This window comes from Meriones unguiculatus, chromosome 10, assembly GCF_030254825.1.
Source record: "Meriones unguiculatus strain TT.TT164.6M chromosome 10, Bangor_MerUng_6.1, whole genome shotgun sequence".
In the NCBI taxonomy this organism is placed as follows: Eukaryota; Metazoa; Chordata; class Mammalia; order Rodentia; family Muridae; genus Meriones; species Meriones unguiculatus.
The window spans coordinates 105,022,596-105,045,361 of NC_083358.1; the positions used below are offsets into that span (position 1 = coordinate 105,022,596).

Genomic DNA, 22,766 nt, shown 5'->3' on the forward strand with positions numbered 1-22,766 from the left:
CTTGAAAGTTGATACTGCCTTCTAGTTTAATGAACAACTGGAAGCATATAGAATATTCTCTGTGCTCTCATTATCTCTGCTTATTTAGCTATGTCTGTATCCATGTATAGTAAACACTAAGTATGCAAGGCTATGGCGGGCGTAACAGAGCATACTATTTTACAGAAAACTTTTACAATTATACTAAACATAAAAATCAGTAACACTTAATATCACTGTTATATACTATACATTATCACAGTCATGTGTTGTACTTTATATACCTGTCATCTCAGTGGCTTTGCATACATCAGCTTCACCAAAAAAATGTAAGTACACACAATGCACTACAGTGAAAAAAGTTTCAACTCCATTATAATTTTACTAGGACTGCCAAGTGCATTGTCTGTTGTGGACCAGAACATTGCTGAGAGGCATATGACTACATTTGCTGAATGAATAACTATTTACAGCCCTATTAAATGAATTTGTGGCCTGGAGAGAGAGGTCAGAAGTTGAGAACAGTGGCTTCTCATCCACATCCAGAGGACCTGTGTTCAATTCCTAGCACCCATATGCTATCTCATAACCATTTTTTAAGTCCAGTTCCAGGGGATCTGATACCCTCTGCTGGCCTCTGCAGGCAATACATGTATATGATACACAGATGTACATGCATACTAAATATGCATATACTTAAAATAGAAATAATAATACTAACTTTCAGCTATTGGTAAAGATATACCATTTCAACCCGAAACTCTCTTTGCTCTCCTAGGCCTTAGTGACTGGGCCATGTTGGTTCCAGCTTATGCTTTGCTTTACTCTGTTTGTATGATCTCTTTGTTATGGTAGTTTTCCTCTCCAAAGAAATGCAGCTTTGGTCCATACTATTTTCCTCCTTGACTAATATGAGTGCGAGTCAATCTCTGTGTGGCTCAGTGTGCTGAAACGCTGACTTCTAAGAGGGAAGAGAGGTTCCTTTAGCCTTAACTCCCTGCCCTTCTTTCTCGTAGGTCTACTCTGCAGTGTATCCGCACGATGCCTTGTGAATATGCTTTATGCTCCTTCTTCGTTCCTGGTGATAGGCAGGTAGTCATAGGAACAAAGGTAAACCTGGCACTTTTCTACTCAGCATCTCAAGAGATACTTGGGAAATTGGTTTTGTTTTTTTTTAGGGCATATGGTGATTAATAGATTAGAGGTGGATAATAGTTTGTTGACTCTTTCTGGTATTTTTAAAGCTATATCTTCTTGTTTAAAAGATAGCAAACTGTATAATTACAAAGAATATTAATTAAAGTCAATACTGAGTAACTGCCATTGGCATTTTGATGATTATCTCTACATGCATCTTATAAATGCATGGAGTTATGTTTAACTGATGGTAAGATACATTAGTATTAAATAATAAAACCTGTTGTCATGTTTGACAGAGCATGGTAATTCAAAACCAGGCTAACCAAGTCTTCATTTTTAGACTCAAAACAGTTTTGGGACGGCCATGAGCAAACACAGATTTGAATTGAGATTGTCTTTCACATCTCGTAGAGAATGCTGCTTCACCTGTATAGGCATGAGGACACTTGCACACCCCCGTCTGAATACTCTGCCACTAAGTAACTTTGCAATCTTTGCAAAAATTGCTTTAGTCCTGTTAGCCTTGCTTTTTTCAGAGAGCACAATAAACTGGGACCAGTCACAGCAAAAGCGAGTAGTGAGAATAAAACCGTAAGGTTTATGGGATATGTATTTGTCTTGAGACAGGGATTTTCTTTGTAGCTCAGGCCGCCTCAAACTCATGATTCTCCTCTCTCAGCCTCCCAAGTGTTGTGACTGTACTCAGTTTGTGGGGTGTTTTGCAAGTATGTGTCATCCTTATCCCTTGTCAAATATGCATACACTGTATTAGGAAACCAGCAAGCCACAGTGGCTGTTTCTTGCAGAGCAAGAAGTATGAAATGTTGGAGTTTCAGGTCCTGTTGGAAATAACATTTCAATTGAAAGTTTCGTTCATTTTCTCATCTATCCTTCAACATGTGTCCATGTGTGGTTTGAGGTTGGGAAAGTGTGTCAAGTTTCGCTTTGAGGACTGCTTGAAGGCTATTGTGTGGTTCCTGGCCAGATGGTAGAGAAGTTACCTCATGGCTCTTGTGATCTTTAGGACGTCTCTCAGATGCTAGTTAGACAAACTCCATTTTCTAAAAAAACAAACTCCTGGAGATAAACTTTGTAGTGGTCAGATTTGGGTAGAGGCAGGCGTGGGGCTTAGGGCCCCTTCCTTCCACTGTCTGCCGTGTTGTGTAGAAGTTCATGGAGTTCGCAGGCTTTTGCCCATGTCTGTTAATATGATACCACGGTCATGATATATACAGACGTCTAGGCAAGAACCATGGGAGAGTTCTAGTTTTGTCAGTGTACTGCAGAAATCAAAAAACAAAACCAATGGGGAAAAATTGTTAAACAACTTGAGTGTTCCACTTAATGTGTAGCTGAAACTTTAAGGGCTATTAAGTTTCCATTTTAATTGTTTGGATTTGGCTGTGGTATTTCCCTTTTGAAGTTGTTGAATCAGTGAAAGCAGCAGAGTCAGGAACTACCAGGTTGCTCTTTCCGTAGTTATGTATGAAAGCAGGCCAGCTAAGGTTAACTGTGTTTCAGAGGGGAGCAGTATGTCTTCAGGTAAGGGATACAACTGTGAGCAGTTGACCACATTGTTCACTGTAGTTGCTTTTCTAAACTGTAGGCATGAATCATGAAGTCTGTAGATGTGCTTCTTACAACTCTGTTCTCTTTCCTAGACAGGAAATCTGCAGCTTTATGACCTGGCCTCCGGCAATCTCTTGGAAACAATAGCGGCCCATGATGGAGCTTTGTGGTCCATGTCTCTTTCTCCAGATCAGGTAACTACATCTGAAGCTCTGGGCTTTGGCGCTCTGGCTGCATTGTCCAGTCTTGCTAAGTTTAGTTGCCTAAGAAAGGTTCCTCTTGTGGTTACATTAAAGAAAGCCCCCTACCATGTGTCTGATCTTTAGATTTCCCAAAGGTATCATCTCACACACCTGTAATGTGAGTAGATGCCATTGCAGAATCAAGTCTGGGTTAGCTGGTTTTGATCCTCGGCAGCATGCCTTTTTTAATTTTTAATAAGATTTATTCATTTAATGTAATGTTTATCAATGAGGGTGTTGCTGGAACCGGAGCTACAGACAGTTGTGAGCTGCCGTGTGGGTGCTGGGAATTGAACCCAGGTCCTCTGGAAAAGCAGCCAGTGCTCATAACCACTGAGTCACCTCTCCAGCACTCAGGCAAGGCTTATTTTTAGATGACAGTCTGTGGTACTTTATAGAGGGAAACATTATCTTAGCATAGTGCATGGGGTGAACTATGCTTTGCTGTCCCTCTTTAGTTCAGTGACTAGGGAAATTCTTCAGCAAATATGTGAGCCGCATGACTCAGTAATAAGTACTTGCCTTCATAGTGCTGTGTCCACTGGAGAACATCAGGCTGATCCTGATGGAGACACTGCTGTGACATTTGCGTTTGGGGTTTGGTTTTGTATTTTGACAGTACTTTGGCTTTTATCCAAATATTCTCAATGACAGCAATCCTTTATTCACTGAAAGTATATGTATTTGGAAAAACTACAGAGTTTATAGTGGCTAATGTCACTTAGTATAAAGTACATGTGGATATTTTGCTGTGAGATGGGGCTGAATAGACTGCAGTTGATTTTTCTTCATTTGGAAAACAACCACTGCAAATGTGTTTGAAGCAGGGACGCTGCAGGGGAACATGGGAAACAGACTATTCACTTGATATGTGTTTAAACTAATCTTACTGCTTTGTAGCAAGTTCTTTTGACTTCTGCCCCCATAGGTGAAGTTGAAAAATGGGGGGGCGGGGAACTACACTATTCCCTAAAGGCTTTATTAATGATGCTAGTTTCTGCTAGCATTCTCAAATGAGGTCTTTGGTAATGGAAGTAGTAGTGAGGGGTGGCCATACTTTTCTTAATTCTTATCATCCACCATTAAGTAAAAAGTTTTAGACTATTTTGATGTGTGTACTTAGGAAAGATTTTGTATTAAAATGTTTTGTTTTTGTTTTTACTAAAATAGTTTTTAACTGATGTGTCATTTGATTTTCAGCGTGGCTTTGTGACAGGTGGTGCTGATAAAGCTGTCAAGTTCTGGGATTTTGAGTTGGTGACAGATAAAAATAGTACCCAAAAGAGGTGAGTGGACATTTGTGTGTGGGTTTTAGAATGGAGAGCTGTTGATTTGTGTGCCTCTCTGTGTCATTTTGAACCGTGTCTGTGGGGTTCTCATGTATTATCTTTTCTTGATACTGTCTGGGTAGACTTTCTGTGAAGCAGACACGAACCTTGCAACTAGACGAAGATGTCCTATGCGTCAGTTATTCTCCCAATCAAAAGCTGCTGGCCGTGTCTCTGCTGGACTGCACTGTGAAGATTTTCTATGTCGACACTTTAAAGGTACAGTGGTTTTGGCTGGGAATAGTCTTTCTGTCTGACGTTAAGAATTTGGGATGATCCCATGTGATAGTTTTTATCTTGTCTTATTTTGTTATATTATTATCTCTTAGAAGCCTGCTCTTTCCTAATGAGAGACAAAAAAAGAGGGTGGATCAGGATGGGAGGGGAGGGGAGGAAGAACTGGGAGGAGCAGAGGAAGGAGAAGCTGTAGTCAGGGCATATGTGAGTAGAGTATTTTCAATAGAAGGAAAAAAGAACTGGGATGATGCCCAGCTCTAGTGCATTTTTAAAATGTTTATCAAATCACTAAGTGTACTATAAAAACCAAATAGTGTTGCAGGATTCATCAGTTTTGTTTAAAACTACATAAAGTGCTAGTTTATGTTCAGAAGATATGTAGATAGAAATCTGTTCTGTTAATAGCTAATAATGTTAAAAATATTGCTAGGTACAGTCTACTGGGCTTTGTACCCAAAGTCTCAAGACTGGCTTGGGCCCCAGGATAATTTGTGAAAGAGCCAGCCCAGAATGTCTGTTGGGGCCAGACTCTGAGGCATGTTTTGGGGAGCTGGACTTCTTTCACTGGGCTTTGGTGTTATTGGCAAGTCCACACAGGCTCTGTATAGTAGACACATGCAAACAGTTCAGAAATGTGTTAAGTATTATTTACATTCAGCTCTATCTGTAACAGATTGAATTTTGTAGACAAATATGAAGCATTTCTGTTCTTTCATGTTTAGTTTTTTCTCTCACTGTATGGACACAAACTGCCTGTCATATGCATGGACATTTCCCACGTAAGTAAAGTTTATCTGTTGCCTTCTCCAAACGAGGCCTTTTCTGTTTGTAGCGTGCCGCTCGGTTGTGCAGCGCTTGCATCGTCTGTTGAGTTTACTGCAGCTCCTCTAAAAGGCCGCAGGTCTCTTCTATGTCATAGCACAAACATGCTCATGTTCCACAAATTCTGCCCAAGTCCTTCTGACTACCCACTGTGCCTCTGGTAGATTGCTGCTCTTCCAGAGCGTAATGGGTAGAACATCCTAAAACGCATGGCTTTTCAGAGGTACCCCCTTTGTGCTCTAGGAAAACATACGTGAGGATTTGAGCATTGTAGCATTTTGCTTTGTATAAATACTCTCAGTCTTGGGAGTCAGTTTTTTCCATTGTGTCATTATGACTAAAACTTCGTGTTTGAGAAGTGGCTACTTTGCACCGAAGGAGAATGAATGGATTCCACAGCTTTGAGATGCTCATATTAACACACCCATTTGAACCATTTGGGAGAATAGTGATGGGGGCAAGGGATACAACCTTCTAGTAGTTTCTTTTCTAGCCTCATTTTCTATTTACTTTTCCTGTCCTCCCCACAAACCCCTTTTCAGAGATCACTGTACCCTTTTCTTATTTAACTGAGTAAACAGATAACCTGATGCTGAGGCACAGCTCTGTGGCAGTCTATGAAAGGGTCACAGATCATGCTTTCTCTTTCCAAGCTCTAAGAAGCTCTGTAAATCCAAGCACAGGTATTTTCAGTAGAGATGAATTTTTTCCCCCCACTTTGATATTTTTAAAGAAATGAATAGAATTAAATATCCTGGTTAACTTTGAGCTGTCTGGTTTAATTGAACCAATATTATGTTTCTGTGCCGTAGGATGGGGCGCTAATAGCCACTGGCTCTGCCGATAGAAATGTGAAAATCTGGGGTCTTGACTTTGGGGACTGCCACAGGTCTCTCTTTGCACACGATGACAGGTGGGTAAAGCCTTCTGGAAGGATCTACTTACTGTTCTCAGATAGTAATAAATCGAAGGCTCCAGAGAATAGAGTGCATTAGCTTACTGACTTGCTGTTTCTCAATCTTCTCTCCACCCTTAGTGTGATGTACCTACGCTTCGTACCTAAGTCTCACCTCTTCTTCACCGCTGGGAAGGACCGCAAGATCAAGCAGTGGGATGCAGACAAGTTTGAGCACATCCAGACGCTGGAGGTAAACCTTTGCCTGCTTTGCTTGATCGGTGCTTGTCTTAGTTGGGGTTCCCATTGCTGTGACCAGACACCATGACCACGGCAACTCTTATTTAAGGCTGACTTGCATTTCAGAGGTTTAGTCTGTTATGGTGGGAAGCATGGTGGCATGCAGGCAGGCATGGTACTGGAGGGGTAGCTGAGAGTGCTGCATCTGAATTCTTGGGTAGAGGGAAAAGACTGAGCCACTAGGCCTGGTTTGAACTTCTGAAACTCCAAAACTCAATCCCTAGTGACACACTTTTTCCAGCAAGACTGCACCTCCTAATACTGCCATTCGCCATGGATCTATGGGGCCATTTTTATCCTAACCTCCGCAGTACTTTAAGAATGTTTACCTTGCGTGCTAGCATAAGCAGGTAATAAGCAATGAGTGAGTTAGACTTCCTTGGGTCATTTTGGTTTTTCTTTGTCTAGGGGCACCACCAGGAAATATGGTGTTTGGCTGTCAGCCCCAGTGGAGACTACATTGTATCAGCCTCTCATGACAAGTCGCTGAGACTCTGGGAGAGAACGAGAGAGCCTCTTATTCTTGAGGAAGAAAGGGAAATGGTAAGACCTTTAAGTTTGGTTTCATGTCTGGTGGGGGTGACTTACAGGCAGCCCCTGTTGAAGTTTTCTGTCCAGTGTAGTCACAACCCACACAGGAGATGTTTCCAAAACCAGTGCCACCCAATCCTGGTTGACACAGGTGCCTTTGGCATCGTGATGCTTTGAAAGAAGCCCTTCCACTGCCTCGTTCACTCTGCAGGGTGTGTTTTCCCCTCATTATAACTCCTATGTGTCTCTTGACAGCAAAGGGAAGCAGACTATGAGGAGAGTGTGGCTAAAGAAGACCAGCCAGCAGTAAGTAAATCTCCTGATACACAGGAATTCAGTAACTGCAAGCGCTAGTAATGTGAGAGCAATTAGGAGTAGATGCCAGAGGCGTTGCTATCTAAGGTGAGACTCAAAGTAATGTTTTATTCATTTCTATAGCTTAATTCTGAGGCTAGCTTAATGTGAGAATTCTTATCATTGTGGTTCTTTCCTTTATCAATGAAACTTTATAAGAATTATAATAGTTATTCAGCAGAATGTTTAAGAAAGATTGAGACGTTGGATACTTTATAAACCTTTGCAGGATAATGTTCATGACAATACAATAAAACATTGAATATTGTACTTGTGCTCAATGGGAGATAGCGACTGTGCTGCTTTTATAAACTAATACCCATCTTGTTCAGGATTCTCTTATGTATGGCAGGTTCCAGGGGAGACTCAAGGTGACAACTACTTCACTGGGAAGAAAACGATTGAAACAGTCAAAGCAGTAAGTTGGCTGAGTGCTGTATCGTCTTATAGTGGGATTCTGACTCTTTAGTAAAAGCCTTAGCCTGTGTCAGCACATAGCCCTGTGTGACACAATGGTTGATGAACTCCAGGAGCTGATTATGCCTTTGTCTGATGCCCTTGGACTTGCATCTGTCCAGCGTGTGGCTCTGAGTGAGGCAAGCTCATCTCATTGGTGTTCCCAGGAGCTGCCCTAATATCTTCCTATATGGGCTTATCTGAGTCTGTGGTGTTTTGTCTCTTTCTTTCTTACAAATTAAACATTAGAAAAAAATTCTGACAACTGTAAGTGCTGCATTGCACTCTAACTGTCATGTTTTTATTAAGCTGATTCAGGCTGTCACTAGCCAGGCCTTCCCTTTTCTGTGTCTTGGGCTCTTGGGTATGTGCTGGAATGCTTTTTTTCCTTTGTCATCATCTGTGTAGGCTGAGAGGATCATGGAGGCCATTGAGCTGTACCGAGAAGAAACTGCAAAAATGAAAGAACACAGAGCCATTTGTAAAGCAGCGGGGAAAGAGGTGAGGTTATCTATCAAGCTATACACAGCGGGCATCTTTACAAAACAAATCCTAAGGAGACCATTCCAGGCTTAGGTTAGATCAGGGTATGTGATAAGAGTACCTGCTATTTGATTCAAGTATTAGAAGAAGTCTTAGAACTGTAGGAGGAAAAGGTCTACTAATGACGTGGCTTAATAACTTCTTCATAGGTTCCTCTTCCTGTCAACCCCATCCTGATGGCTCATGGCAATATTTCTGTGAGTAGGACGCCTGTTTCTCCTTGGTGGTTCAAGGGTTAACTTCAGAGACAGAGGGAGGAGGAGACATTGTGGTTGGAGGGTAGGTGCCCTGGGAAGTCCTTTGTCTCCAAAAGCCTTTCTTGGATTTTGGTGTCCTGTAAAATGGCTTGCATCTCAAAGGGCTGCTAGTGAAACTTCACAACAAAGCCTCTGGGTTGGACCAGCCTGGCTCTCCTTTATTGCTGCCTTATGTTCAGATCCACAGCACTCTGATCTGATATAAATCTTTGGAGGAATAAGCAACAAAACCCATCATGAAATGTATCAGAAGAATGTGTTTATGTAGGAGTTGCTAATTATTTGCATGTCCCATTCATTACAGTAATCTCAGAGTATCTTCATTGTATAGATATGAAAGAGGCCCAGCTTACAAGGACGCATAGTTGATAAAGGACATAGCTTAACTGTAAACCCAAGTCTGGCTAACTCCAAGCCTGCACAGCTCTGCCATTTTCGGCCACTTTTCTCCAGTGGGATGGACTTAGACCCTGGAGGGAAGCACTCAGAAGCTTCACTCATGTGCTGTCCTTTCTCTACAGCCTTCAGCCTATGTGTTAGAGACTCTTAAAGGGATCAGGTCAAGGTAAGTCCTAGTGCGCTATTGTAACCTGCCAGGACAAGTTAGTGACTGTCCAAGAGGAAAATACAAGTGGGAATTGATAGTTATCTTTCTTTAAATTTAATTGTCAAAATTTTGGTGGAAAACAATTATAATACATTTTTGAAGTATAAGAAACTAGGAGGCTCCTGAATTATGGAGGGTGTTTGGAAGGACAAGTGTTAAAGGTAATAAAATAGTAAATAATTGAATCAGATACCAACTTGGAAGCTGTTTTGTTGTATATTTTGTGTATATACACAGTTGGAATCCTCCATAGTGGATAAGTACTACACTCTAAGCAGTTGGGCTACTCAAGCTCCAGAGCATCACTGTAGAAAAGTTTGCATCATACTCTTTTTCACATAAGCCTTGAACATTTGTTCACGTTATTGATATTTTTCAAAACATATCAGATTGTTGAGCATCTCCTATAGTACAAGTAATTACCATTGTTGCTACATTTATTTTTGCTATTATCAGTAATGCCTCAACAAACAAGTTTATATATGTATCTGGGTCCATATTGAATATTTTATAATATATGCATTTGATTAAAAGTTGCAGCTAACAGTATAATGTAAAGTTTTGGTTGCTACTTTTTTTCTTTGTGTTCTGTGATAGTCTGACTAGTTCTTAGAATTTGGCATAATGAAGTTTATTTCCCTGAATTATAATATGTACATCTAACCCTTATAAAAATGAATAGAGCTGTCTGAGGATAATGATGAATTTTCACTAGAAAAAAATGTAAAGGGGACTTGATAATGGAGGTGGAGTAATACATTCCATTATGGGAGGGTTCTGATCTAAAGGTTTAGAATTTTAAAACTAAGGAAGAGATTTCTGACCTGAACTGAAATCCTCTTGAGATTTCTAAGTGGAATTGATGGCATGATACTGGAACTAGTTTTAGAAGAAGCAAAATTAAAATGGTGAAAGATGAGTGTGAGAATCACTCAATGACCCAGTCATTATTATGGACTCAAAACCTTGAAAATACAGTCAGGCACACACTCTGCATCCATATACATAAAACAGCCAATATATGCATCCAGTATTCATACACACTAAATATACACAGTACATAACTTTGCAGTATAACAGTATGCATGCATTTATGTGGTAAGAGAAGCATCATGAAGATGGAATGAATTTTCAGGCTTAGTCAACAGTGTTTACTTGCTGTACTTTTCCTCATTATGCCAGTGGCCTAAATACTCTCTACACAGATGATGTTAAGTATAAAAGACATTTAGAAGAGTCATTTTGCGTGTAGGTGAATATTTAACTCTGAACTGACAGAGTCTTCTGACATACAAAAGCAGGAAAACAAAAAAGGGGAACAGTAATTGATGGCATTGGGGAATGTGATGTTCTGTTTCTCCTCCTCAGTGAACTAGAAGAGGCTCTGCTTGTGCTGCCATTCTCTTATGTCCCAGACATTCTTAGACTCTTCAATGAATTCATCCAGATGGGCTCTGATGTTGAACTTCTGTGCCGGTGCCTCTTTTTTCTCCTCAGGTAATGTGCTCTTACAAATACTATCTCTTCAGCCAGATTGCTCCGGCTCTGGGCTAGCTGAAGCTGCATTGTTTGGGGATTAAAAAGTTTGTGTTTTCTTTTTGAGACTGTTACGAAATAGCTCTTACCTTTGGGTGATTATTCTGGCCTTAAACCAAGAGTCCCCATTATGCCAAGGGTGACCCATTTTAAAGTCATGTGCAGTGGTGAGATCATAAGCTGTAGCTCAGGACGCAGTCTGAGGTGATGCTAGGTCGACTGTTCACTTGCCTCTTTGCTCCATTTATTTTGCTTTTAACTCCTAAGCTCAAGCTGATAAGCTTTGCTCTCATCATTTTAGAGATAGTCAGTTCATTTCTCTAGGTGTCTACAGGTACAAATGGAGGGGGAGGGAAACTGAGGAATGTACAAATAGTTGAACCGATATTCGGTGAAATAACTAAGTACTTGATGAACCAGCCTGATTTTGCCGGTTTTGAGACAAACTTTCACTGTTTCTCCCTGCGTGCTGTGCTGCATCTGTGGAGGCCAGGCAGGCCAAGAGCTTGCCTGACTCTGCATTCTGAAGACTAGGATTTCAGGTGTATTCTACCATAGCTGGCCTTATTTGGTTTTTTAAAATAGAATTTTGTACTAGGCCAGGCTGGCCTTGTACAGCCTGGGCTATACAAATTAATAACAGTCTTGCCTTAGTGCCAGGATTATAATGATGAAGCACCATGTTCAGCTTTTTCTGTGCTTGCTGGGAATAAACCCCAGGTCCTCATGCTTGTATGGCAAGCCCTTTCCTGACTGTGCTCTCTCCCCAGGTCCCCATGTTAGTTAGCATTTTTTACATTCTATCTTTAGTGCTTCCCATTGTTGCAATCTCTCTGGCCCTGCGGTAGATATTTGAGGAAGGATGTGGTGGTATTATCAGGTTTAGTGTAGCGTTTTTCAAATCATCAAACTGAATGGTGGGAAACTTAAGTAATTATTGTTCTTTTTTGTTGGTGGTGGTGGTTAGGTTTGTTAGAAGCCTGTGTATTCCACCCTTATAATGGTGAATTGGATCAGTACCTTGTGAGGACAGATAGGACAGACCCTCTCTTTGCAGCAGGACTGTTTTCTTTTAGGATCCACTTTGGCCAGATCACCAGCAACCAGATGCTTGTGCCCGTGATAGAGAAACTGAAGGAAACCACGATTTCAAAAGTCAGGCAGGTCCAGGTAAGTGTCTGTTGTAGATGTGTGCCCCGGAGGTGCCATATGCTGGGCTGTACTAAACAGACAGCAGACTGTCCTTAGGGAAACTTTCAACTTTCAAACACTAACAAAAGCCCTTAGTGAGGGAAGGAAACAGGACCACACCCGCTCAAAGACTACTCCATTGCCTAAAACACAAAGAATTCCATTTACTTTCTTGTGTTCTTCTCCAGGACGTGATTGGCTTCAATATGGCAGGTCTCAGTTATCTCAGGAGAGAATGTGAAGCAAAGAGTGAAGTTATGTTTTTTGCTGAAGCTACTAGCCACTTGGAAGAGAAGAAGAGAAAACGAAAGAACAGGAAGAAGATGATTTTAACACTGACTTAGCACTGGAATGTCCTGTGTCTTTTCCTGCTTCCCATTAAAGGGACATGTAAACTAAGCTATAGCGGAAAAAGAAGATCATGTTGTAGATCTTGGTACAGCTGTCAGCCTTGGCTGAGGAAATCCAACATGGTTGTGAGTTCTGGTTCCCATCACTAGGCTTGGACAGATTTAGTTTTAAAATCTATATTCTTCAGAAATGAGCCTTTAAATTATATCAAGGAGCAAAAGAATATATTTTTAATTGTGTATTTGATTCTCTCAAGTTGAAATAGACATTTCAGAAGCATCTCATATTTATGGCAAATTATTTGTATCAGAGCTTTCCAATAAGATAACTGTGTGTGTCGTTGTCTTTTAATGAAGTACTATGGACGTTGGGGCTGAAAGGGATGATAAAATATCTAGAGTGGCCTCCTTAAGCCAGTGCAGGCTGTTGGGTCTGCATGTACGATCATAGTGCTATTTGTACTTTTGGGAATGCAATAGCTTTTTCATTAAAACCATTTAAAATGTCTTGCTGTATCGTTACATGGTAGGAATTTGGGGAAATAAATAGGGATGTCTATGTTTAGAAAAAGAGACTCAGATACCCGTGGACTTGTGCTTTTAAGGGTAACAGAGAGAAATTCACAGGAACTATGTCATGTGAACAAGGCAAAGGATAGAGTGATGCAGCTGGTATTAATACTTGCATCTAGACATGCAGGAAAGGGCAGTAGTAAAAAGTACCCCCAGAGCCTCAAGAAGGAGCCAGCTCTGTTACTCTTGGTGCCCGGAGTTTAAACCTCTGGACAACAAGCTATGAGAGAATGACTGTGGTGATTTGTAGTGCTTTGTTGGGGAGCCTTAGGAAATGGACTGAAAGTATCACTTCATTGCCTTTGTCTCTTGCTCCAGTGGGCATGGAGTGGATTTTTCAGAGGCTTTATGATGTGTGACTTAGGAACAGAACAGCAGATTACAAGAGTCCTGTGAGCTAGATGCTGACAGGATTTGTAAGAATGTAAAGCAGTGCCACTGCTAAATTTCCGTTTTAGAAAATAGTGATCTTATGTATTTGTTTATTGATTGATTTATTTCAGTAGCCCTCGTATATACAAATGACAAATGGATTGAGAAAGAAATCAGGGAAATAATTTTACAATAGCCTCAAATGATATAAAATGTCTTGGGATTACTGTAACCAAGCAAGTGAAAGACTTTATGATTAAAAATTTCAAGTGATTTAAGATATCAGAAGATGCTAAGATCTCTTATGCTCATGGATCTGAAAGATAATATAGTAAAAATGGCCATCCTACCAAAAGCAATCCACAGAATAAATGCAATCCCCAACAAAATTTCAACACAAATTTTCACAGAAACTGAAAGGACAATTTTTAACTTCATATGGAAACAATTAGTAAATGGGACCTTTTGAGAATCATGGATATGGTAAAGGACATTGTCTTTCAGACAAAGCTTATAGAATGGGAAAAGATTTTTAACAATTACCCACCTAAAAAGGACTAATATCCAAAATATATAAAGAACTCAAATAACTAGACATCAAGAAAATAACCCAATTTAAAAGTAGAGTACAGATATAAACAGAATTTCAATACAGAAAACTCAAATAGTTGGGAAACAAAAAAATATTCAACATTGTTAAACATCAGGAAAACACAAATGAAAACTATGTTGAGAGTCTGCCTTATACCTGTCAAAAATGGCTAAGGTTAATAAAAACAAGTGACAGTGCGGATGTAGAGAAGAACACTGCTGGTCGGGGTGTAAGCTTGTACAGCCACTGTGGAAATCACTGTAGGAATTGATCCACCTTCAGATCAGCTATACCACTCCTGGGCAAACACCAAAGCATGCCTCATCCTATCATAAAGCAACCATTTTCATGGCAGCTCTGTCTATAATATCCAGAAAATTGAAACAATCTAGATGTCCCTCAACAGAAGAATGGATAAAGAAAATGGTCTGTTTGCACAGTGAATTATTACTCTGCTGTTATTAAAAAGAAACCATGAAATTCACAGGTAAAAGGATGGAACTAAAAAAAAATCATCCTGAGTGAGATATCCCAGACCCAGAAAGACAGAAGTGGCATGTATTTGCTTACCTGTGGATATTAGCTGTTACATCAATGATAACCAAGCTATAATCTCTAGAACCACAGAAGTTATGTATAGAGTAAGGGACAGCGGGTACAAATAGATCTTGTTAGGAAAGGAAGATTGAAGTTATGGATGGGTGGTATTGGAAGACTGGAGTAGGAGGATCAAGTTGTGGGGGGAGGGGATAAAAGGAGAAGCAGCTAAAAGTGAGGAACATTTGATGCGTAATATGGAAACCTCATACAGGAGAAGCTTCCCAAAATATATGCATCTATGAAGGATGTCTAAATGAAGTAGCCAAGTAATGGGAGGGATAGAGTTCTAACTATCCGTTCCTTGTCACCAGCTAAATCTCCCAGAATTAGGTTTCATCTAATTGAGTTGTTGGCCAAAGGGGTCCCATGGGAATCCCCAGACAACCCAGGGTGTTGCTAAGATCATAGGTGGCTCTCTACAAACTGACAGCGGGCCCGTTGCTGAAGATAACACCTCCACAAGTCATTGAACCTTAGAAGTCAAGCTGATGCATACCTAGAGCCTTCACTCTTACATTCTAGTGTCTGGCAGGAAGGTACTGCATGCTACCAAAAGAGAAATATAAACACCAGGCCAGCCACAAACCCTTTGATCAATAATAGCATCCTGCCTGCAAGAGATGCTAGAGTGAAACTCAGAGATCAGTCCCTTGCTCAGTCATCCTCGGGGAAACTTAACTCCTACAGCAAGTGGGAACAAATACAGAGACCTAGAAACACTTAGCCCTAAATGGGATGTTTCTACCAAATCCTCCTCAGGGAACCCAGTGGGAGAGGAGATGGAAAGAGTGTAAGAGCCAGAGGGGATGGAGGACGCAGAGAAAACAAGGCCTTCTTAGTCAACCTGGTCAAAGCTCGCGTGAACTCAGAGAATGGGGCAGCATGCACAGGGCCTTCACAGGTCTGCAGCAGCAGGTCCTCTGCATATATGTCATGGCTTCCAGTAAATGGAGCTGTAATTTTTTTTTTTTTTTTTTGCTTTCACCTGAGTTCTTTTCATTCTGTTTGTCTTGTCCAACTCCACTGTGATAGTTGTGTTTTATTATGATTCCCTAGAAGCCTATTTGTTTTCCAATGAGAAAAAGAGTGGTTGTCGATGGTGTGGGAGGTGGAGAGAAACTGGGAGGAATAGGGAGGGGAAAACATCAAGATATTTCATGTGGAAAAAGTATAGTTTCAATGAAAGGGGAAAAATAAAGGCATGTACCTTGTAAGGAAGGTGGCCTTGAGTATTTGGATGACAGGGGTGGAATGTCATGGTTTGACTATATAATATTTCTCAGAGTATCATGATTTGATTACCTGGCCCAAGATGGTGCTGCTGTTAGGAGGATATGAAAACTTTCCAAGCTGGGGCTTTGCTTGAGTAACTCAGTCACTGGTGGCTGCGGTTGGACCCTTTCTGACCACTTCCTGTCTCTGCCTCCTTGACCATGGTTTATTTATTTATTTTTATTTTATAATTTTTTATTTATTACAATTTATTCACTTTGTAGCCCAGCTGTAGCCCCCTCCCTCCGCCCCTGTCAATCCCATCCTCCCTCCCTCATCTCCTATGTCCCTCCCCCAGTCCACTGATAGAAGAAGTCCTCCTCCCCTTCCATCTGACCCTAGCCTATAAGGTTTCATCAGGACTGTCTGTATTATTTTCCTCTGTGGCCTGGTAAGGCTGCCCCTCCCACCTTGGGGGGAGATGATCAAAGAGCCAGCCACTGAGTTCATGTCAAGAGACAGCCCCTGTCCCCCTTACTAGAGAGCCCACTTGGAGACTGAGCTGCCATGGGCTGCATCTGCTGCAGGAGTTCTAGACTATCTCCATGAATGGTCCTTGGTTGGAATATCAGTCTCAGAAAAGAAAAAATCCGTGCCCAGATTTTTTGGTTCTGTTGCTTTCCTTGTGGAGCTCCTGTCCTCTCCAGGTCTTCATATCTCTCCCTTCTTTCATAAGATTCCCTGCATTCTGCCCAAAGTTTGGCTATCAGTCTCAGCATCTGCTTTAATACTCTGCTGGGTAGAATCTTTCAGAGGCCCTCTGTGGTAGGCTCCTATCTTATTCCTTGTTATTCACCCTCTTCTGATGTCTATCCCATTTGCCTTTCTGAATGAGAATTGTAAGAAACTGAACTTTATCATACTGCTGTGATCATCATCATCATCACCTGTATGATGTACTGAACTCTCTGACACTGAGCAAGATAAACCTGACCTCTAAAAGAAAATAAAAACAAGCAAAACAACAACAACAAAACTGATTTGGAAAAAAAAAGTATTTTACATACTGGATACATTATTTGTTTAAATATAATTTAAATTTTCCCAGTTCTAATTTTCTTTGGTAAGTATTTATACATTTTACTCATGTTAATAAAGCCCCTGGAACCAACAGTACAGTTGTAAAAGGAGTCCCGAGTCCAAAATGTTTGAAACCAATCGATTAAAATGTAAATCCTGAAAATGGTTTCAGTTTTGGCTGTAAGAAATCAGGGGGAAACACTGAGGCATGAGCCCCAGATATCTGTGGTTGACAAGCTAGCGTTTACTGCTTACAGATCCTAATGACGGGTGGCCTTGCGAGACATGAGGACCCCAAGTGCAGATGAGGTTGTGGATGTCCTGTAGACCATGGGATTCTCTTTTCCTTGCGGAAAATCTTCTGGTCGATTGTCATAGTTATTGCTTGTTAAAACTGGTAAGATACTTGTCAAGGACCATGAGCAAGCGTCACACTTAAATGATCTTTCATACAGACACAAATAACATTTTAAAATCACAAGAGTCTCCAGCAGAATTAGCTCACGGTAAGTTCCCTTTCATGTAAAACAAATCCTGCCCACACAGGCTTAGGTACAGGAGGTGGATCCTTGTTTTATTTCTCCACAGTGTTTTTACTCTCCCAATGTCCTGGCCTGTCTATGAGAAGCCATCATCCCCAGGCCTCAGACTGTATCAACATGCTGATTTCATGCAGTTTGGGTAGGGATAGGTCTAGATTTTGGGACACTGGCTGTGAGCCATCTTTAGGAAATGAAAAATCTAATGGAACCATTTCCCTGTCTGTGTATAACTGATAAGTGGACACATTGCCTATCTATTAGAGACACCACCTTTGAAAGAATAGATGGAAACTGAAAAGTTTCTGTAAAGCAAAGGATACCATCATCAAAACAAAACGACTGCCTACAGATTGGGAAAGAATCTTCACTAACCCTTTATCTGACAGAGGACTAATATCCAGTATATACAAAGAACTAAAGAAGCTGAAAAGCAGCAAACCAAGTAATCCAATTAAAAAATGGGGAACAGAGCTAAACAGAGAATTCTCGACAGAGGAATATCGAATGGCAGAAAAACACTTAAAGAAATGCTCATCCTCATTAGCCATCAGGGAAATGCAAATCAAAACGACCCTGAGATATCACCTTACACCCATCAGAATGGCCAAGATGAAAAACTCAAGCGATAACACATGCTGGAGAGGATGTGGAGAAAGGGGAACCCTCCTCCACTGCTGGTGGGAATGTAAACTGGTACAACCACTCTGGAAAGATATCTGGCGCTTTCTAAGACAAATAGGAATAGTGCTTCCTCCAGACCCAGCTATACCACTGCTAGGTATATACCCAAAGTTTGTTCAAGTACACAAAAAGGACACTTGCTCAATCATGTTTATAGCAGCTCTATTTGTAATAGCCAGAACCTGGAAACAACCCAGATGTCCATCATCGCTGGAATGGGTACAGAAATTGTGGTATTTTTATACAATGGAATACTACTCAGCAATCAAAAAGGAGGAAATCATGAAATTTGCAGGCAAATGGTGGGATCTAGAAAAGATCATTCTGAGTGAAATATCCCAGAAGGAGAAAGACAAACATGGGATATACTCACTTATATAGATCTATAAGATATGATAAACATAATGAAATCTATACACCTAAAAAAGATAATCAATTGAGTGGACATGGGGTAAGATGATCAATCCTCATTTAGAAAGACAGATGGGATGTGCATTGAACGTATGACAGGAGTCTACTGAGCGCATCTGAAAGACTCTAACTAGCAGTGTTTTCAAAGCAAAGACTCATGACCAAACCTTTGGCAGAGTACAGGGAATCATAAGAAAGAAGGGGAGTTAGTCTGATGGGGAAAGGATAGGAGCTCCACAAGGACCAAATATATCTGGGCACAGGGTCTTTTCTGAGACTGACATTCAACCAAGGACCATGTATGGATATAACCTAGAACCTCCACTCAGATGTAGCCTGTGGTAGCTCAGTAACCAATTGGTTTCCCAAAGTGAGGGGAACAGGGACTATTTCTAACAGGAACTCAATGACTGGCTCTTTGGTCTCCCCACCCCCGAAGGGAGGAGCAGTCCTGTTAGGCCACAGAGGAGGGCTTTGCAGCCAGTCCTGAAGATACCTGATAAAACAGGATCAGATGAATGGGGAGGAGGTCCCCCCTATCAGTGGACTTGGAAAGGGGCACGATGGAGATGAGGGAGGGAGGGAGGGACTGGGAGGGAACGAGGGATCGGGACATGGCTGGGATACAGAGTTAATAAAATGTAACTGATAAAAATAAATAAATAAATTACAAAAAAAATAAAAATAAAAAATAAAAAAAAAACACCAAAAAAAAAAAAAAAAGAAAGAATAGATGGGCAAATGAATCCACTTCCATTTCTTCTGACACAAAGCTTGTTTGATGCATCACCCAGCTTTCACCTCATCTCAAAGTTTCAGTCCTCAGCAGTCTTTATCTTCCTTCTCACCAAGGTCAGCCCTTCACTGCTGCCCTTGAGTTCTCTCTGGTGCCGTGTTTGTTACTTTTAGACCTATTTTAAATGGTTCCCTTCTCCATTCTCAAGCCTAGAAAGAGTCTACACTAAACAAGGAGTCTCTTGTATCATTAATGTAGTAAACTCTGGTTCCTTTGGCCCCTCTTCCTTCTGCTCCCTAAACAGATCCCAAACTTCTCTTTCCTATACCCTCAGACATCAGCTGTGTGCAGAGGATTCTTGAAAACCTTCTGTTGACAGCTCCTGCTTTTTAGCTGAGATCTTGTTACTAAGATCTTCAGTTCAGTTTCTGGTTCTAAAATGGACTTCCGTCATATCCTGGCATCCATCTTAGGAAGTTCCACTTTTGCTTTTGCTGTTTCCTTCTCACCCCACATCCGCAATTCGTGTCCCATGCCTGTGTTTGCCATCCTATGTATAGTTCTTGGTCTAGTGGAGAACTAATGAAGACTGTTTTGTCTTTCATGAGTCCCTAATTCATTTCATTACTTCTGCACTATGTGTGGTTAGAGTAACTGAACTTTAAAGGATATTTGCTTCCACAGGTAAGAACAGAACATCATGCTCTGTCATGATTTCAATATTGTGGGAGATGTGTGCTGAGCCCTTGGCACCATCTTCTCCAACAGCCATGGCAAAGAGTTCTAATTTTAGCTCTGCGTGCAAACCAGCAGCCACCTGTAAGACATCAAATACTGGTTTTAAGACTAATTTTGAAAACATACCTAACTTCTCCAAACTTTAGCTTTCTCAATCATAAATCTGGCAGTGGTAAATATAAGCATGGCGGGGGGGGGAAGTGAATGAAGTCTTGAGGAAATGTGTATTATTGCCACGAACATGACCATGTCAAGACCCCAGTGCCTCTGACCCACTGGAATGGCAAAGCCTTTTGCCAACCCTTGGTAAGTGTGAGAATGTTGATGGTAAGTGTAGAAAGAAGGCATTTACAGCAGCTTCCTTTTCCAGGGTGTGTATAGGCTACCAAGATGAGCTAAGCCTATCTCCTTGTTCAACTATATACAATGAACCTGCCTCTTCCGTTCAGATATAAAGATAATTGTGTGGGCTTTCCAGGCGGTTGATGCTCCATCTCTACTAACATGGCCCACCGGATCCCAGCTTTACTGTAGGCGTCAGTGAGTCTATTCTTCATTCCCTTGTCAGCCCGATGGTCACATTTCCACAGACCAGCTGTGTGTCAGGACATGTATGTCAGAATTATGTAGATTAGTGTAGAATTCCAAGAAGTAGATGGGACTAAAGATAAAAAGTTCTGAAGGGTGTTGGAGTTTGTTTCTGGCGCATCCCCAAAGGCCAAATAGTAAAAGTTTGGTGTCAGCCTGTGTCACTATCAGGAGTTGATAGAAGCTCAAGGAAGCCAGGGGGTGGTGGCATACACCTTTAATCCTGGCACTCAAGAGCAGAGGCAGGCAGATCTTGATGAGTCTGATGCCAGCCTGGTGTATAAGGTAAGTTCCAGGACAGCCAGGGCTACACAGAGAAACCCTCTGTTGAAAAAAAAAAAAAACCAAAACTAACTAACTAAAAAAATAAATAAAATTTAAAAACTCACTTACAGATATGGGCTTAGTGCAAGCAATGAGGTCATTGAGGCTGTGCCTGTGGATGCACCTGAATAAACCTGGTTTCCTTTTAGAAGGGCTGACACAAAGGCCAAAGCAGGTGCTATATGGGTGGGTCGGGGGAGGAGTTGCTGAATGACAGGCCATTGGAAGTGGAGGGAACTACTGCAATACCCGTAATTGTTTTTCTCTGAGTTACTTCTTCTAACTCCATTGGTCCTTCCTTCCTCTGCTTCGTAAACATGCCAAACTTCTCTTTCCCATATTCTCAAACATCAGCTATGCATAGAGGACATTTGCAATTTTTTTTCTCTCTGACTCTGAACTGAGATCTCTGTTCAACTTCTGACCTCAAAACTTTAAGTCATATCCCTACATCCATCCTACAGTCTGTAATTGTGTGATTCCTTTTGAGTGCTGGTCATGAGTTTGTCTGATAGCTGATAATGGTAAATTTTATTTGAGATAAATATGAATGTAATGTAAGAAAATTACTCTCCTGCTGCTTGGTCTCAGGGATTCTCATACAGGATATGTAGGAACACAGGGCCAGTAGAGGGAGACAGAATTAGTGTTGATGTCAAACTGCTTGGGTCTGAAAGCAAGAGGTTTGTACCAACAAAGAGGAAACTCAATGTGTAGTGAAGAGAAGCAGCAAGGCATTGGGCTGCTTGCCTTGTTCTTGGAAGGCACGCTAGCCAGGAAAGGAAGAGATGTTTCTGTTCCTAAGCTGCCTCTCCAGGAGGCTGGTTAAAAAGCAGACTTGGGAACAGTTATCTAAAATAAATAAATAAATAAATAAATAAATAAATAAATCACGCACTACCACATGGAGAGCAATTAGATACAAATGGACGTTTTAAATACAGTTTATAAATAATAGAATTGAAAAAAGTGTTCCATTTTTTTTTCCACCAGTGTATGTGTGTGCATGCTGGATTGGATCCAGACACAGTTTCGGAGAGTTCCAGGCTTGCTCCTCCAAGCCCAGCAATCAGAAGGGCTGGGTGGTGATGAAATTCCGCAGGAGGGCTGGAGGAGTGCCACAGTACCGTTTGCCCAGGGTTGGAGTACTTTCATTCAGGGTTGGCAACGAACCAAGGCTGAACAGTGGTTAGATTTACATAGATAGAAGACTGTAGATTATTATTATTATTTTGGTCAGAGCCAAAAACCTACTGTCAAAAAGGGGAAAGAGATACCTTTATAGTATGGTGAGCTTCAAAGAATACACACTGAGTTTTTTACTACTTATAAAGGTTGATCCAGCAGTCAGTTAGCTATTGGAACTATCTGTTCTTTAGATTAAAAGGAGATTTACTATCTTCTTAGAATGGTAGAAGGGCTTGCTTTGATGGTTTTTCTTTTTTATGTTGTCAAGAGTCTGATATCTTTTTAATATATGCTTATTTGGGAGATATGGTGCGTGGGCTTCCCCTTGGACCTGTATTTGCCATGAGCGGTGTCTGTGGGGGTTAGAGGACAGCTTTCAGGGTTCACTTCTCTCTTCTTACCACAAGGGTCAGGTTGTGAGGCTTGGTGGCAAGCACACTAGCAGCCATCCTGCTGGCCCCAGGATTCTGAAATCTTGACCTCGTACAGTGCTGACTTATTCAGAGAAATAAATAGTCATGGATTCGATGGACGTAATGTAAACATTGGCTTATCTTTGGAGTTTCAGCCTGTGTCCTACTGTTTTCTCTAGACTGTGATAAGCAAACTAGGAGGGGTCTTCTGCAAGAGCAGCATGTGCTCTTAACCACCTCGCCAGCTTTCTTGTACCCATGAATTCAAGGTTTTAAAAGGTCATTTGCACATGACTGTGTGTAAGTGTACTCCTGAGACGAGTGAAGAGAGCTTCCCATGTGTTTCTAGCTAAAGTTATTATTATTATTATTATTTTTA

General features: G+C 41.1%; 2 protein-coding genes across 2 annotated transcripts in view; one reads left to right on the forward strand and one right to left on the reverse strand.

The window, feature by feature from the left end:
* Wdr3 (WD repeat domain 3) overlaps positions 1-12,845 on the forward strand; it is a 29,337-nt gene extending 16,492 nt beyond the window's left edge. Inside the window, exons 12-27 of the mRNA XM_021649387.2 lie at positions 996-1,089; positions 2,781-2,882; positions 4,131-4,216; positions 4,342-4,477; positions 5,218-5,274; positions 6,130-6,230; positions 6,354-6,465; positions 6,921-7,055; positions 7,299-7,349; positions 7,750-7,815; positions 8,262-8,354; positions 8,546-8,593; positions 9,175-9,218; positions 10,629-10,757; positions 11,873-11,966; positions 12,176-12,845. Of these exons, the coding sequence (XP_021505062.1) occupies positions 996-1,089; positions 2,781-2,882; positions 4,131-4,216; positions 4,342-4,477; positions 5,218-5,274; positions 6,130-6,230; positions 6,354-6,465; positions 6,921-7,055; positions 7,299-7,349; positions 7,750-7,815; positions 8,262-8,354; positions 8,546-8,593; positions 9,175-9,218; positions 10,629-10,757; positions 11,873-11,966; positions 12,176-12,331 (1,504 nt within the window). The 3' untranslated portion in view covers positions 12,332-12,845. The remainder of the gene's footprint in view (positions 1-995; positions 1,090-2,780; positions 2,883-4,130; positions 4,217-4,341; positions 4,478-5,217; positions 5,275-6,129; positions 6,231-6,353; positions 6,466-6,920; positions 7,056-7,298; positions 7,350-7,749; positions 7,816-8,261; positions 8,355-8,545; positions 8,594-9,174; positions 9,219-10,628; positions 10,758-11,872; positions 11,967-12,175) is intronic.
* A 3,949-nt stretch (positions 12,846-16,794) lies between these two features.
* The window catches only part of Spag17 (sperm associated antigen 17), a 203,324-nt gene continuing 197,352 nt past the window's right edge, over positions 16,795-22,766 (reverse strand). The window contains exons 47-48 of the mRNA XM_060392982.1: positions 19,809-19,953; positions 16,795-17,163 (exon numbers count right to left, since the gene is read on the reverse strand). Of these exons, the coding sequence (XP_060248965.1) occupies positions 17,027-17,163; positions 19,809-19,953 (282 nt within the window). The 3' untranslated portion in view covers positions 16,795-17,026. The remainder of the gene's footprint in view (positions 17,164-19,808; positions 19,954-22,766) is intronic.